Source organism: Strigops habroptila, chromosome 14 (assembly GCF_004027225.2).
Source record: "Strigops habroptila isolate Jane chromosome 14, bStrHab1.2.pri, whole genome shotgun sequence".
Taxonomy (NCBI): Eukaryota; Metazoa; Chordata; class Aves; order Psittaciformes; family Psittacidae; genus Strigops; species Strigops habroptila.
In genome coordinates, this window is record NC_044290.2 from 8,400,700 (window position 1) to 8,415,206 (window position 14,507).

General features: G+C 44.3%; 1 protein-coding gene across 2 annotated transcripts in view; it reads left to right on the forward strand.

The window, feature by feature from the left end:
- Nucleotides 1-14,507, forward strand: part of RAB11FIP4 (RAB11 family interacting protein 4) — a 117,589-nt gene that overhangs the window by 45,034 nt on the left and 58,048 nt on the right. For both annotated transcript variants that reach the window (XM_030506634.1, XM_030506635.1), the window contains exon 3: nucleotides 2,088-2,176. In XM_030506634.1, the coding sequence (XP_030362494.1) occupies nucleotides 2,088-2,176 (89 nt within the window). The remainder of the gene's footprint in view (nucleotides 1-2,087; nucleotides 2,177-14,507) is intronic.

Here is a 14,507-nt window from a genome sequence, read left to right on the forward strand (position 1 = left end):
TGCTGCCTAAAAATGTAGATGAGGAAATGTTCCCAACCATAGCAAGGGGGAAGAGAACACTGAGCACATTAATATCTTATGATACAAGTAGACATCAAATGAAATATCTCTAATCAGGCATGTAAGTGGCTTTCAGTTTTACAGTTTCCTGGAAAATGAAGTTATAGCAATAATGGGACATCTTAGTGCAGGAAGTCCTTAAAGAAGCCAGGAAGTATTCCTTTGCTTATTTGCAGTGGGTTATTTATGGGCAGATTCTAGCCTCGGGTATGTACTGCTGCACAGCTTGGAATATTCACTGTGGCAGCTTTGCAAGCCTAGGCAAGCATGTCTCTTCTCAAGAGTGGTGCTGGTAGCAGAGGGCACCGTGTGTGCCAGATTAGGCTGCTCCCTGTACAAACCTTAACATTTCCATGCTGAGATTTGCCAGAGTAAACCTTGATTTTTTTGTTCTGTCTGGACTGTTACACACTCATTCACTTCACTGGCATTTCCCAGGCTGCAAGCCAGAGTATCTTCTGGTAATAAGAAGAGATGTGAACAGTATTTGAGATGCTCCAATGTTCCCTCTTCATATTATGCCCTTTTTGTAAACCTCTTGGAGTACTTGGAAAATTCAGATTATCATTTAGATAAGAGGAGTGAAAGGTCAGATACATTAGCACTGTTGCAGGAAAACACTGAGTAAGAAAGCTGATGCATTTCCCAACAGGGTGCTAAAACACCCTCCTGGTGATTAGGGGTGGCCCAAAGAAAAGACCAGCACCACAGTCCTCCAGGGTCAAGAGATTCTGATTTGTGCCTTCACAGGGAAAAAGAGCAACAGAGAATTTTTTCTTTAAACAAAGTCCTTAACAGGAATAAAACCAATGGCACAGTCCTAAGATTCTTGAAGCCAGTGGCCATCTTTCCGTTGATTTGACGGATGTTGGAACAGGTTCAGCTGTCTGCAAGGTAGCAATGATGTGTTTTCATAATCTCAGAGGCAAATGGCCTCTCCACATTTCCTGCTCTTCTTCCCTTTTTTATGGGAGTGTAACAACATGCAAATCTTCCCCGCAGGACAAAGAGATCCAGGCTGTTGTGCCAGCTTGCATGCTAAGCAAACCTCTCCCACAGGGCACACTGGTTGCTGGACACTCAAACATCTTCCCTCCAGAAAGTCACCTTTGCAGAAAAGACACTCCTGAGATCTTACTGGTTGTTTCATTCAGCACGTGCTGTCTCTAATGTGTGCCTGTGTGTGGGAGACAGGGACAACATACTCATCCCCCATGTTAGGCTTCCTCCATCTGGTCACCTTTTCTGTTCTTCTAACTACTCCTTTCCTTTGTAAGGGACTCACTCCATAACCACAAGGTATCTTCACCCTACAGATGTTATGCCTTTATTTTAAAACCAGGAGAGAAGATCAGCTAACGGTATAAACCTGTGCAGTTCACACTTGCTTACATTACTGTTTCCTCTGGCTCACCTGCCTCATGGGTATCAGTGTGTAATGTCACAGCCAAATCCATTGTGTTAGTGATGAAATGGAAGAGAGAAATACTGCTGGATAATTGCAGCTTCCAAGTAGGATAGTGTACAGCACATGCTGGGAAGGTTTCACACAGTGTAGGCTCTAGGCTGTAAGCTGGTCGTTCTAAACTAACCTGGCCTGATATTCCTGCCTTCTGCAGCCCAATATGCCAAGTGCGGTCACTGGTAATTAATGGGGAATGAGGCATTTGGTGAGTTCAGAGTTTCTATATTTGTTCTCTCAGATGAGAGAAGGACTGAAGGAAACACAGACATTGATTTTTCCAGCTCTTAATGTGGTTGTTAACAAGAGCAAACACAGAAGCTGAAGATCTCCACTTGCAGTGCATAGATATTTGCTTGCCAAAGACCGTGCGCTCTGTGTCAGAGCTCTTTCGGAAGGGGAATTTGTGACATTTAGGTATTGCCCCTTTGTCACTTAGACCAGAGAAAATCTGAAAGCAGCTTCACTGACGCTAATGTGCAGTAGACATCGGCTTAGGCCAAGGCTGCAAATCCGTACAGTCTCTGGGAAGAACTGACCATTTGCTTTCGTTTCTCTTTGTCAGGCTGTGAAGAGTTACTAAAAGATGTCCTTTCTCCTGAAAACTCTGAGCTTCAACACTATGAACCACACTATGATGATTACTACTACCAGGTAAGAGAAGCACTAATTCTGTCTCATTTAAGTGGGCTGAGGAGGCCTGTGGCGTGATGTGTAGCTGGGTCATTGTAAATGCTGCTGTTGTACTTGGCCTATTGACTCTTCCTTCCTAGATGCATGACTGTTATCAAGCCTCCTATATACTGGTATAAGCTGCATTAAACACAGGATAGCTGTCAGCTGGTATTTAGGATTTGGATAGCATTCCTCTTACAAGCCTCAGTATTCATTTGGCTGTGAAGGGAGATGCTGCATACGGGCTCGCTGGCACCACACGTGGAAAACACTGATTTGTATCTAATTAAATCAGTCAAACTTTGTAGGTGAACAAGTCCTCAGAGACCTTCTGCAGATAATGAACAGAGACGCAACAGCTGTTTGGAAGCAGAAGCAATGCACCTTTGGTACCTTGATAGTATTTTGACTGGTGGGAATAGCATGTTTTCAAACCGTATTTTCTTCATCTGTATCCTTAATTTGGCAGTGTCTGTGCAGTCTAGCAAGCAGGACAATGTGAAGTTTTCCTTTCAGCATCTCTTTATCTCTCCTTCATTTTGCTTTGGTTTTAATCACCTCCACACATGTAAGTTCTAAGGCTAAAGGTACAATTCAGATAAAGATTGCCAGTCAATGCGGTTATGAGACTGCAAGTGATCCTGAAATCAGTAGGGAAAGCATTTTACCTTCCCAGGTGATGAATTACGAGAGCAATACTTGTGTACTGAGGAAAGACGTGATAAGCATGCTGATGTTGCAGCACTTCATGGTGTTACACGAAATGGTTTCCACTGTTCATACAGAAAGTATAGAGACATTTCCTTCTCACGGCAGAAGATGTCTGTCCCAAGTGGCAGGAGCCCTCTATGACTCCAAACAGGAGTGCAGAATTTGGTCATAAACTTTCTTAATAAGGAGGAGTTGTCTGGGCTTACTGGCTCCTTTTGCTTGCTGACAATGACAGGCTGGTCTCAGTACCTGGGCTGTGGCAAGCTGGCACCACCATCACGCTGCTTTCTTTCTAACACCTTGGTTTTTGTGTAAGTGATGACATAGATACCCACCATGCTGTTGCTTGGTTACCTTAATAGATATCATAAACCAAACTCCCTGTTTTGCAGTAAGATGATAGAGGCTATAAAATGTCAAGCAGCCTCTGCAGACATTAGATGTTCCCCTGTTCCTATGCAGCCATTGTAGGCTGGTTCTGGCACTCTTTTGGAGGCAGGCAGCGTGGTCGTTAGGTCTTAACTCCTCAGGGATTTCACGTCTGCTGTCAGCCAAAGATGTGCTGTGGAGAGGGGTTGAAGGCAAACTGTGAGGTGGCTGCAAACTGCACCGCTCCTGCCACTTACCCACCAGGAGAGCCTGAAGGCAGGGAATTGTATTTGCTGATCTTGATAGCAGTGTTTGAGTTCTAGATTTGTGCCTCTGGAAGAGGAAGGGGGCAGAGGGTGACCCTGTTCAGAAGCGGTCACACTGGCAGGGCTTTGGTGGAAGCTTTGCTGATTGTTTCTTGGTAGGGCTTGTGATGTCCACCAGCCTCCCTGTATGGTCCGTGCAGTGGGCAGCAGCACTATTCCAGTAGAGTCCAGCAGCTCTATTTGCCCACTTTAACTGGGGCAACGCAGCATTTGTGCAGCTTCTGAGCAGAACCAGGTTCTTCCCCACCTGCCCACAGGGAGATGAGTTATCGTGGTGGGGAGAGGACAGGAAACGGTGCACACTGTTGTCCACCACACGCTTATCCCACAGCTCCTCTGCGCAGCTGCCCTCCAGAGGGGATCGTTTCCTCTCTAATCTCCAGGTCTTTCAGGTGCAGTTCAGAAACGGTTCGCTAGATGTCACTTAAAGACCGGGACAAGGCTGCGAACAGGCGCTGCACTTGCTTTAGGGATCCTCTGCTGTGGCAGAAAGTTGAGTTTTCAATGTGATGAAACAGAGGAGAACTGAGGCCCAAGTGGATTTGGGTGATTACCATTGATGAGATTTGTTCCCTGCTCCCAGGGAAGCACGTATTGAAAACATACGATCTCTCCTTGCATCTCCCTGACCTTACTGAGTGTGAATCCCTAGTGATGTAGTCAAGTTTATGGGTAGCTCCCAATGGCATGGATGCTGTAGTTGCCTGTCTAATCTGATTTTCATCCCAGTATATCTTTTGCATGTCTCTCTAATTCTCAGTTGCAGTCAAATTCCCAGGCAGCAGCAGGATCCATCTGCTGTGGTGGCACAAATAGATATTTTTAAAGGGAATGCATCTTTTTTGTTCCACCCATGGGGATGGACTTGCACAAAGGCAGGTACTGAGCTGGTTCGTTGTTGTGCTGCCTCTGTCTCTGTATTCACAATGTGATTTTGAGAGGAAGAGGAGATTTATCCTTGTCACATGTTATTTCCCCTGTCCCCTGCTGTCACTTTTACTTCCCCTCCCCAGTGCCCACTCCCTGTATTGTAGCTTTCCAAAGCTCAAATGCAGAAACCTGAAGAGGTGAAGGGAATGCTAAGAAGTGGGATGAAGTAACAGGAGCTATGGTAAGGTACTGAACTGATCCAGCTGTTTAGGTATGTTGAGTCAACTGGGGTAGAAGAAACTGCCAAGCCTTCAGCCTTTAACTGCAATCAACTGGATGCAATTAATTTAAATTGATCCATAAAATCCCCTGGTACCAGGAGTTTGGGGCATTTGACATTTTCTAAATGGTCTGCTTTTACTTTTTATTATCCTTCAGTGTAACAAGAACAACAGCTGACAAGCTGGTAATGTCCAAAAAGGAGAAAAAAATCCTATTGTATATGCAAATTAAAATGCAAAGACAATTCCATGGAAGGTTTCTAATGGTCTGTAATGAGACGCTGTGTCAGTGATACTTTGGGTGGATGCAGAGCTCTTCCTTTGAGCTCAAATCTGTTAAGGTGTGATATACAGAAAGCAAAGAGCAGCACTTGGTTCCTACCAGACTCCCAGATCAGTGGCAAATCTCCCACTGACTTCCATCAGCATTGATTCAGGCTGCAAAGAGTATGTTTTCTCTTAGAGCAGGGAAAGCTGGTCCAGAGAGACTAAGGAGCATGGGATTGCAGTTATCAGCTGTAGAGCATCTCAGCTCTAGGACCTGCTGCCTCTGTATGTGAATTCATTGTCTGTTGATCTGGTTACGGTCTGTATTGTGCTTCATTTGAGGCACTGCTTCAGTCAAGTGCTGTTTATTAGTATAATTTGTGTCTCTTACAGCCTTCAGATAATAGAAATGCTCTGAATTTGCCAGAAGCCAATTTATCAATCCTGAATTCCTTTCACAGTGTTTCCTGCTATGGCCTCAACTCTTGTTTTGGCTGCAGTTTGAAGGAAGACACAAGTCTTTCTAGTCCAGCGTGCAGGATTTGCTTTGTGGCAAGCATCTGGTAGCACTTCAGAGCCTTCGGGTAGCCTCTTGGAGATGGTAACCAACAGAAAGTCCACAGCTGAAGGATGTGTGTGAAAACCCAGACCCAGATTCAGTCTGCTCAAACAAAGCAAAGTGCCTGTGTCTGGCATTTCAAATGGCTGGCTCTGGGCCTTCCCGGGCACCTGGCCAGCGGGGAGCACTAGCCACAGGGCTCAGAAGGATTTAGGCTGGCTGCATCTGCAGCTCCCTGGCCAAGATTTGCATTGCAGGCCCTGAGAAGCAGCAATCTGGGTCTAGGGGCTCTTCTGTCTGAGCATCTAAGTGTAGGGAATAGGGGATGATAACAAGAGCTGGATTTTTCAGCTCTTCACCTGGTGTGTTTTGTCTGTTCAGATTTGAAGGGAGCCTGAATCTAGATCACCTGGGTAGGTAACAGAAAAGGAGGTTGAATGACACATCTTGGAGCCTCTCACTAGCAGGTAACAGGGCACCTATTTGAGTAGCTGCTTGTGAAGGGACAGTCTGTGTATTTACATGTGAGTGATTGCCTTTTCATCTGAAATTGATAACCAAATGCCACACATGCAAACCAAGTGGAAGGGCGTGTTGTAAGGTACAGTAATAGCAGGGTCTTTGTTTTAAACAAGGCTGGTTTGTTTCTTATTAATTGCTGCTGTATTGAGTTGCTGCTATCCATTGCTTTTTGCTGCTCTCACCTGTAACTTGGAGAGTAAATCTGCCTCTTACCAGGGTACAGGGTGATTGCTGCTTGTCAAAAATGAGCTGCCTATTCAGCCCTGTGTGTGTTTGCCTGCCAAGTGATTAATTACACTGTATGAACAGCAGAAAAATTGTTGAAACATGACAAATACATGATGTTTGCCTCTGGGATGGAGCTGGGGCTGATCTGCTGCTTTGAAAAGATTTCAGTAGCAATTAGGAGACCCCCAATGGCTTCTGAAGAAAGGGTTTTCTCCACTAGTTGCTTGAGGATATCAGCTAATACCTGTGTCTGAACAGAGGGGCCTTTTTGCGTTGGAAAAAGGCTGTGATCCAAACGGGGCTTTCATTAGGCTGTGAAATAACGTGGCAGCCTGAGACACAGCTGGACTGAGGAAAGGTGAAGGGGCATTTGCACGGGTCTCCTTTGTCAGCCTGGGATTGCAGTTATCATCTCTGGTTGTGCTGTATCTTGCTATGTGTTAAAAAACAAAGCTCAGGAAACCATTCAATATTTTATTGAATGCAAACTTCAGTTCTCTTCTTGTTATTCCCATATCCCATCTTAAATAAAGTTCTCTTTCACTGAGAACATCCCTTTCAGCAGCCATGCCAGCAGGTCCTTCCTTCTGGAAGCTGAAGCAAAGTGTGAGTGGTGGATGCCAGATCTACTGGGGAAACTTTGGAGAGTCTGGAACCAGAATTGTTTGTATTTTTCATCTTGTCCATGCTGTTTTGAAGGAGTCACTCCACCTTGACCATCACATTGCCAGTGTTCTTGGGCAAAACGATTGACCTCATCTGTCAGGAGGGTTTTCTTGGTACTATTCATAACATTAAACCCAGGTGTTGCCTAACTGTTAATGCAAAATACATCTTTCCTCCTGCTTTCTGTTGTAGCATTAGCAGCAACACTCTTATTTTAGCAGAGGCAAAACAGCTAAGAAGGTAGTTTGGAAATACCTTGCCAACTGATAGCAAAGAGAAAAACCCAGCCTGTGCAGTAAAGAGAAACAATATTAAACACAACAAATTAAAGGGCTTTTTTCCCCTGTTTCTTATCAGGCTCCAGTTTTCCCCACCACCCACACTCTCACAGTCATTCTTGGCTCCCATTGTGTTTTCAGCCCTGCAGATGCTCAGTGTCTGCTTTGCGTGTGAAGAATTCCCTCCCTGAGCTTGAGCTCTGGGGGTGTTTATGCTACACAGCAATCAGCACAGTGCATGTTTGCAGATTGCTTCCCTTACCAAGCTGCTGGTGGGCTCTTGTGTCCTGCTGTCACTGTGGCACCCACACTGGGATTATGAGCAGCTCATCTAATGTCTTCCCTGAAGAAGCTGGGAAAGCTGCTGCATCTTCATGCCGGCTACAGTTGAAACATGGGACGTGCATGTCCCTCAGTACTCCAACTGGGGAATGTTCTGGCTCAAGCCCCTCTCTTGGGTATGCCAAGGGAAGCAGAAGCTTCCCTGGTTTCCCTGGTCTAATCTAAAAGTCTGTTTTATATTTGGTGCTCCTAAATCTTTCACATTTGCCTTCCCTTCGGATTCTGCTGCATCCCCTGGGAAATGAGGATGCTCGGCATCTCTGGGGATAGCCTTTTGGGAGGCCCAGCTTAAGGATTGATCCCAGCCCCGCTAAAATCAGTAGAAAGACTTCTTAAACCTGGCACGAGTTTGGGCAGCACTTTGGGTTGTTCCTGAGGTGGTTGTTGCCCAAATCCCTCGCAGCACAGGGAAGAGAAGCACAGCGGTGCAGTTACAGAGAGAAACAAGTCCATGTTCCACAGCAGGACTAGGCAGGATTATACACAGGCAACACACTGTCTGCACTGATGAGAAGTTTATTGGAGCCTTAGAGTTGCAAGCCCTCAGCAATTCATTTTTTTCCAAGCATCAGAAAGCAACATTAACTACAACTGCTGAGAATCCCCCAGTGAACAATTACCCAGAGCAATGAAGAGCTCAGCGTGCCCCTGTTTGGGACTAATTTACATGGAAATTGCCTGGCAGTATTCTGAATTATGGGGTTTATGTTTGTGCATACATGCAAAAATAAGTGTCCTTGGTACAAAACACCTGCATAAAAATAACTTTCCTCTCTGGCTGCTGGAGCTGATTAGGAAATGCTGCCCTGAAGAGCTGCTGTACAGAGAATGGGCAGTTTTGCACTTGGGGCAAGGCAGGCATCTTCCAACAAAACAAATGCCGACTCCTCCAAACCAGCCAAAAAAGAGATTGAGGATTATTTCTGTTTTCAAAACCAGTTTGAATTTTGGATTTGGTGGCACATCACACGTTGGCATTTTTAAAGGGGAAAGTACCTTTTCCCTGACTTGTTTTTGCTCAGTTGTTGTAGAAAACATGCATAAAATAATACAAAAGAAATGAAACACAGTCAAAAAATACGGCTTTGTATCATAATGCCTTCCTCAAAATGTGTTTTGGATTTTCTTTTCAGAAAAATCCAAGGTTTTGATCTTCTCATCCTGAGCTGGGCCAAGAAAGTGTTTTGAAATCCAAGAGCTCCCAGGCTGGGAGGATTGTCTTCCCACCCAGTTCTTGCCACAGCACCCCAAGTGCAATCCCACTGCCAGAGGCCAGCAGGAGACTGCGTAAGGCTGGGAGTGTCCTGATAGAGATGTTCCTTGAGTTTCCAGAGCCCTCAGAAGGGAGTATCTCAGTGCAGTGGTGTCTATTCAGGTAGTGGTGTCTTTTGGGGGTTAGGAAGCTGGGTTTAACTTGTATATGTCAGTGGTTTTGGACAAATTCTGCCAGTTAGCTGGTTTAAATTTAAGCACCTGCTCTTGCAGGTGAACTACTGGCCTCCTGTAATAGAAGCTTGAATCAGTGAGGAGCAAAACATTATTCACTTCCCACAGGGAATTGTCTGAGTCAGAACTTACCGTTTCTTAGGGCTGTATTTGGGTGGTTTGAAACAGTTGGAAGGTAACTGTCTGGTTCAGCATCCTTGCTGTGACTCTGAGATGAAGTTCCAAATGTAGTGTCCTTCCGGGCTTCTATAGGAAAGTCACCTCTTGCGCTTAATTGTTACCTGTGACTCTTCTTTGAGTGTGTGTTTCTGCTCTGTGGCCCAGGTAAGGTTTTGTGTGCATTCAAAAGCTTTACCGTTTTAAAGTCTGTCACCAATCTCTTTGTCAGAACCTCTGTTTAATAGACATTTTCTGCTTCATCCCTATTTTTTCATCCCGAGGCATTGTCTTCAAGCTTTTTATCTGCTGATTTTCTGACTGAGCACAGTTTTGGGGCTGGTTTTTCTGGAATTGTCAGTTGCCATGGCAAAATATTCCTCCCGTCCTTGTCTCTCCATGGATAAACCAATTTAGGCTGTGGCTCTGTCTTTGGGTAGAGGCTGTGAAATGACTGAAAGCTAAAAGTTGGTCTCTTTCTATCGAGGAAATCACATCCCTATTGATTTAATCCCTCAGGTAAGTATGACTTTGTGGTTTAGTCCTTTTTGCCTTTTGTTTGCTGTCCCCTGTAATTTGTGGTGTGTCTTCAATGCCGCATTGTTAACAACATAAGCAAAAGAAATGTTATGACAGGACTCGCTGTGTGCTGTACTCCCATGAAAGAAATACAACTGCTCTGTTGAAGGGTGGTGAACTTCACTCTGACATATGGCTTTTGGGGAATACCAAAATATCTGTAATGACATTATCTATGTAAGAAGCAGCACACGAAGTGTTTGGCACATTTCTTGACACTTGTGTGACAAGAAGGAGATCTGTGCCCTCCAGTTCATAAACTCCACACTGGCTCTTTCTTTGTTTTTATTTTTCATGTCCTATTCTGCTTCATATCTTTTTTCCTTGTTGCTTGGGGAAATTTGTCCTGCGTTTATGGAAGATTTGGGGACATAGATTGTTCTTCTTGGAATATTTTCAGTGGGAAGGCTGTGAAATTGAAATATAAGAATCTTTTTTTGGAGTAAAAAGCATTGGTTTAAATAGGTTTATCTGGTGAGGGATTTTTCCATCAGAAGAAACTTCTGCGTAGACCTGTAGAAGCTGGTCGATAAAGCCAAGATTCCAAGTTATGAAACTCCAGAGAGAAATTCAACCACAAAGAGATGTTCTAGCTAAACACCACCAGCAAAATCCCTCATTGCACAAGCAAACAAAAAGGATTTGACTGTTTCTTTTCTGCCTTCCAGCCCCTCTGACCAAGCTGAGAGCAATGGATTTTTGGAGGCAGCTTCTCCTGTTTTTCAGAACAAAAGAGCTGCACATGCTGCGAGCAGTTTTCCCACTTACATAAATTCCTTGACAGGTGAAACCTTACAGGAATCATTTTGCCACTATAGTGCCCACAGTACTTTGGGGTTCAAATACGTGATTTCAGTAGCCTCAAGAATTGCCACCTGTGACCCATGCAGTTCATGAAACTGCCTAGTTCTTTTCTTGGTTGTGAAAGCTCAAGGGCACCATCCCCACTTCCTTCTTCTCACATTTCACACCCAGCCCTTGCACTGTCCAAAATCCCCACAAAACCACATGGAATTTGGTTTTCTCAGCAGCGCTGAGACCTGCCTCCGGCTGTGGGATGCTACAGCAGCGAGGTGCTGCACGGTGGGGACTGGGGCACTGTCCTCCATCAGAGGCAATGGAGCTATTTAAAATTAAACCATCTTACTCAGCTGGGCTCATAGAGCTAAAAATTACATCTTGATCATCTTGTCTATTTTTAGAAGCTGGAGAAGAATCAGTGTGGGTTTTGGGGCTTTTTACATGCTGCAGAATGTATTTGTCTGGGTGGAGGCAGGCTTTTGCAGTGCTGTCACACATCTGGGCTGCAATAAGCCATTTGTAACTGAACAGGGTGAAAAAGTAGGCCAGCCTACAAGAGAGTATCCAGGAATTACTCCGGAGGGATTTAGGCTACACTGCCTCCAGCAGCTGAAATAACAGCATGAAATGGAGATTAAAAATTAAGAAGAGATACGGGCTATTTGACCTTCTTTCAATCAGGGACACGGAGGCCTGGTCTGGAATAAGGATGAAGAGAAATGCAGCTTCTGTTGAGCGACTGCATGCCAAGAATAGGCTGCTGAAGTTTATCCTAAGCTCAATGGAACAGAGAGATCATTTCTTTCCGTTCCACATGGTCCATGCAGAGCCTGGGCAGGTTTTCGAGCTGTGTGTACCGATGCTACCATGTACAGGGACTGCTGCCTGCTGGGCTTAGAACAGAGTGGAACAGTCCTTGCTCCAAAAGTGACCATCTGAACAGATGAGTTTTGGAAAGAAACTGTCAACTGTTATATTTTCTCAGCTTACGGAAATCCAGGCAAGATTATTGAGGCCCCTGAGAGGTCTTGTTACTGAGGAGTTTTGCTATTTGGCTCATCTTTTTACCCAGACTGTTATTGTGGTTACCCAGTTGACTCTAGTATCAGTTGGGAATAGTCCATGAGATAGAGTAGCCTGTTTGGCTGGATGTGTACACTGGATCCCAGGCTTGTTTTGGTACTCAGCATTATGATAAGCTACTAGGAAGGTTAAGTTGGAATAATACTGTAACCATGGTAATGTTGTTACAGAGTTGACGCAAATGCTGATGAGTATTTTGGGCTGATGGTGTGAACTCTGCACCCTTTGATAGATACATCCCAATACATAAATATGGAGTAAATATATTGTAGAGCTTTGGCCAGCCATTTTTCTAGAATAGTGCAATACTTCAGTGAACTGTTTTGCCCATGGTAGAAATTCATTCATAATACTTTATACAGTGCCTGACCTCATTTGAAATGGGGGGAAATTCTCAATTTACACAAACTGGATATGGTACCACCTTCTTCCAGCAGCAGAGGGGACTTGTTTGGCTTGTTTTGGCCACAGATGGAGCGATAGACAGAACCTCAAGTATTTTTATGTATTCTCCACAAGAAGTTTCCTGTATTGGTAACTGTTCTGCATTTATTACTGGCATGTGGGTATGTTGAAAAACAATATTGCTCTTTGTTGCTGCAATGAGTTTTTCATTACTGGGTCCTTGAAGGCTGATGTCAGTGAGGAAGATTTGTTGGGGTAACTGGGGCATGTGGCTTTCATCAGGAGATGGACCATATGGTTACAATGCCCTATGGCATGCTCGTGGAGAAGTCTAGTGCATGGAAGATGGGAAGTGGGCCAAAATGGTTCCTCAATACTGGAGGGGTGTTGAGGAACCACTAAGAACTGTTGGTCAGATTCTTCAATGATGAAAATCAACCTAGGAGTATGAAAGAAACAAGCCTATGTTCCTGCCAAATTGTTTCTCACCTTATAAGCTTTTAAGACTTACAATAGGAACTTCTTCCGTATCTATGCCTCCTTTCAACTCCTACAGCTTCCCCTTCACCAGGGTTCTCTTTTGTCTTTCGCAAGTTAAAATAGCTTGTCATAAAAGATCTCTGCCATAGATCTCTACATTTTAAAACTAGTCTATTTCTTGAGATCTTTGCTCCATTGGCTTCTTGCTACGCTCCTCAGAACATTTCATAGACCAGTTGTTATTGCACTGTGTTCAATCAGATTTTCTCTCAGTGCATTGTACAAGAGAGCTCACATCTGAGACTGAATGAAGAGCTGATGTCTGACTTTCCCTTCCCCCATTCACAGTGCAGAAGTGCCCCTGAGCAGAGCGTGTGTGTAGAACAGCTCTGCACACTGAGGAGGTGGGGATGCAAAGACAGCTTACCTCAGCGGTTATGTGGAAGGAGTGCAGTGAAGAATGCAGGAAAAGGGGAGGGGGGATGAATTCTCAAAAATCAGAGGAAAATAAAGCTGAGGCCACAAAAAGGAAGTTAAAGTTGAGGAAATTAAACAAAACCAATTGGAAGAAGTCTGAACTGTAATTAGGATAGTTCCACTTGTTCACCTGCTACTTATGGAGAATGCATGTTCTGCAAATGTTTATCTAGCACTCCCAGTCGTCCTAAAGGATCCCATGCACCATACAGCCTTGTTGGTGTTCTCTCTCCCTTTCCAGTGGGACATTTGCTACACGTATATGTACTGCAAAAGCCTGGGGGCTCAAGACTGGTAACCAGTGTACCCTACATCAACATGGGATTTGGGGTTTAAGAGTGTGTGAAAGGCTTACCTTAAACCAACAGTCTTTGCTTTGTTAAATTCTTGGCTTTTTTAAATGAGCTTGCACAGATGTTTCCAAGGAAAGATTCATCATTTGCTATTAACCCTGTGGAAAAGTGAGGAGGGAGACCTAAATAATGAATGAAATCAGTATTTCACTGTCTCTGATCTGATTTTTATGGAAGTCAGTAATGTACAGTATTTTGTGGATAAACAGATAAATATTGTCTTTCATCAATACCTGTTTACCTCTGAGCTCTTCATCGTAGAGATCAACAGCCATCCCTTTATGAGTCACTCTGCAGGGTTACCTAGCTGCAGGAGCTGCCACAGGTTTCTCAGCTGGGAAGCTGTCAGTTAAGTGAAAGAGTAACTCACTGGCTTTCTATTTCTGCCACATTGTGAAACTGCACTTAAAATCTTTGTTTGTCTCATTGCCAAGCTAACAGTAGGATATTACAGGGGAATTATGAAAGGGAGTTTTGTGCAGTAAAGTCAGAGCTGTCACCTGTTGCTAGCACGATGCCTCATCTATAAAGAAAGTCTGAGTAAGACTTCTCAGATTACTGCATCATGACAAAACTTTGCTTTCAGGAGACATCCTGTGTCATGTTGTGGTACTGGAATCAAAGGAGAAAGAATTTGTACTCAGATACTGCAGAAGATGCCGTGCCAAGGGTTACTGATACCCTGCTGGTCTACAAAGAAAAGCTTTAGCAGTGAAATGTGATGAGTAACACTGACCTCTGTGCTTCATGAAGCAAAGTCCTAGGGCTGGGGAAAGTCCTGGAGCACTTTCTCTGCAGTTATTGAAGATTACTATTTTTTCCCCATGAACAAAGTTGTCAGATGTTTCTTGACTTAGAGCCAGGGCATTACTTGCTGTGCTGCTGAGCAATGTGCTTTTCCTCTAGCTCGTATGTAGTCTTATTAGATCAAAAACTCTTACAGGAAGAGACGGTCTCTCTGGGTTGTATTTTTATATGGCCTATCATGTGGGGCTATTCGTTTGCCTCTCCCCTGGGAGGACAGGACCACTTCAAAGAGATGGGAAAGGGAAGAAATCAGCACTGTTAGGAGTATATCAATATTTACTGTACCAAATGCTCGTATTTAGTT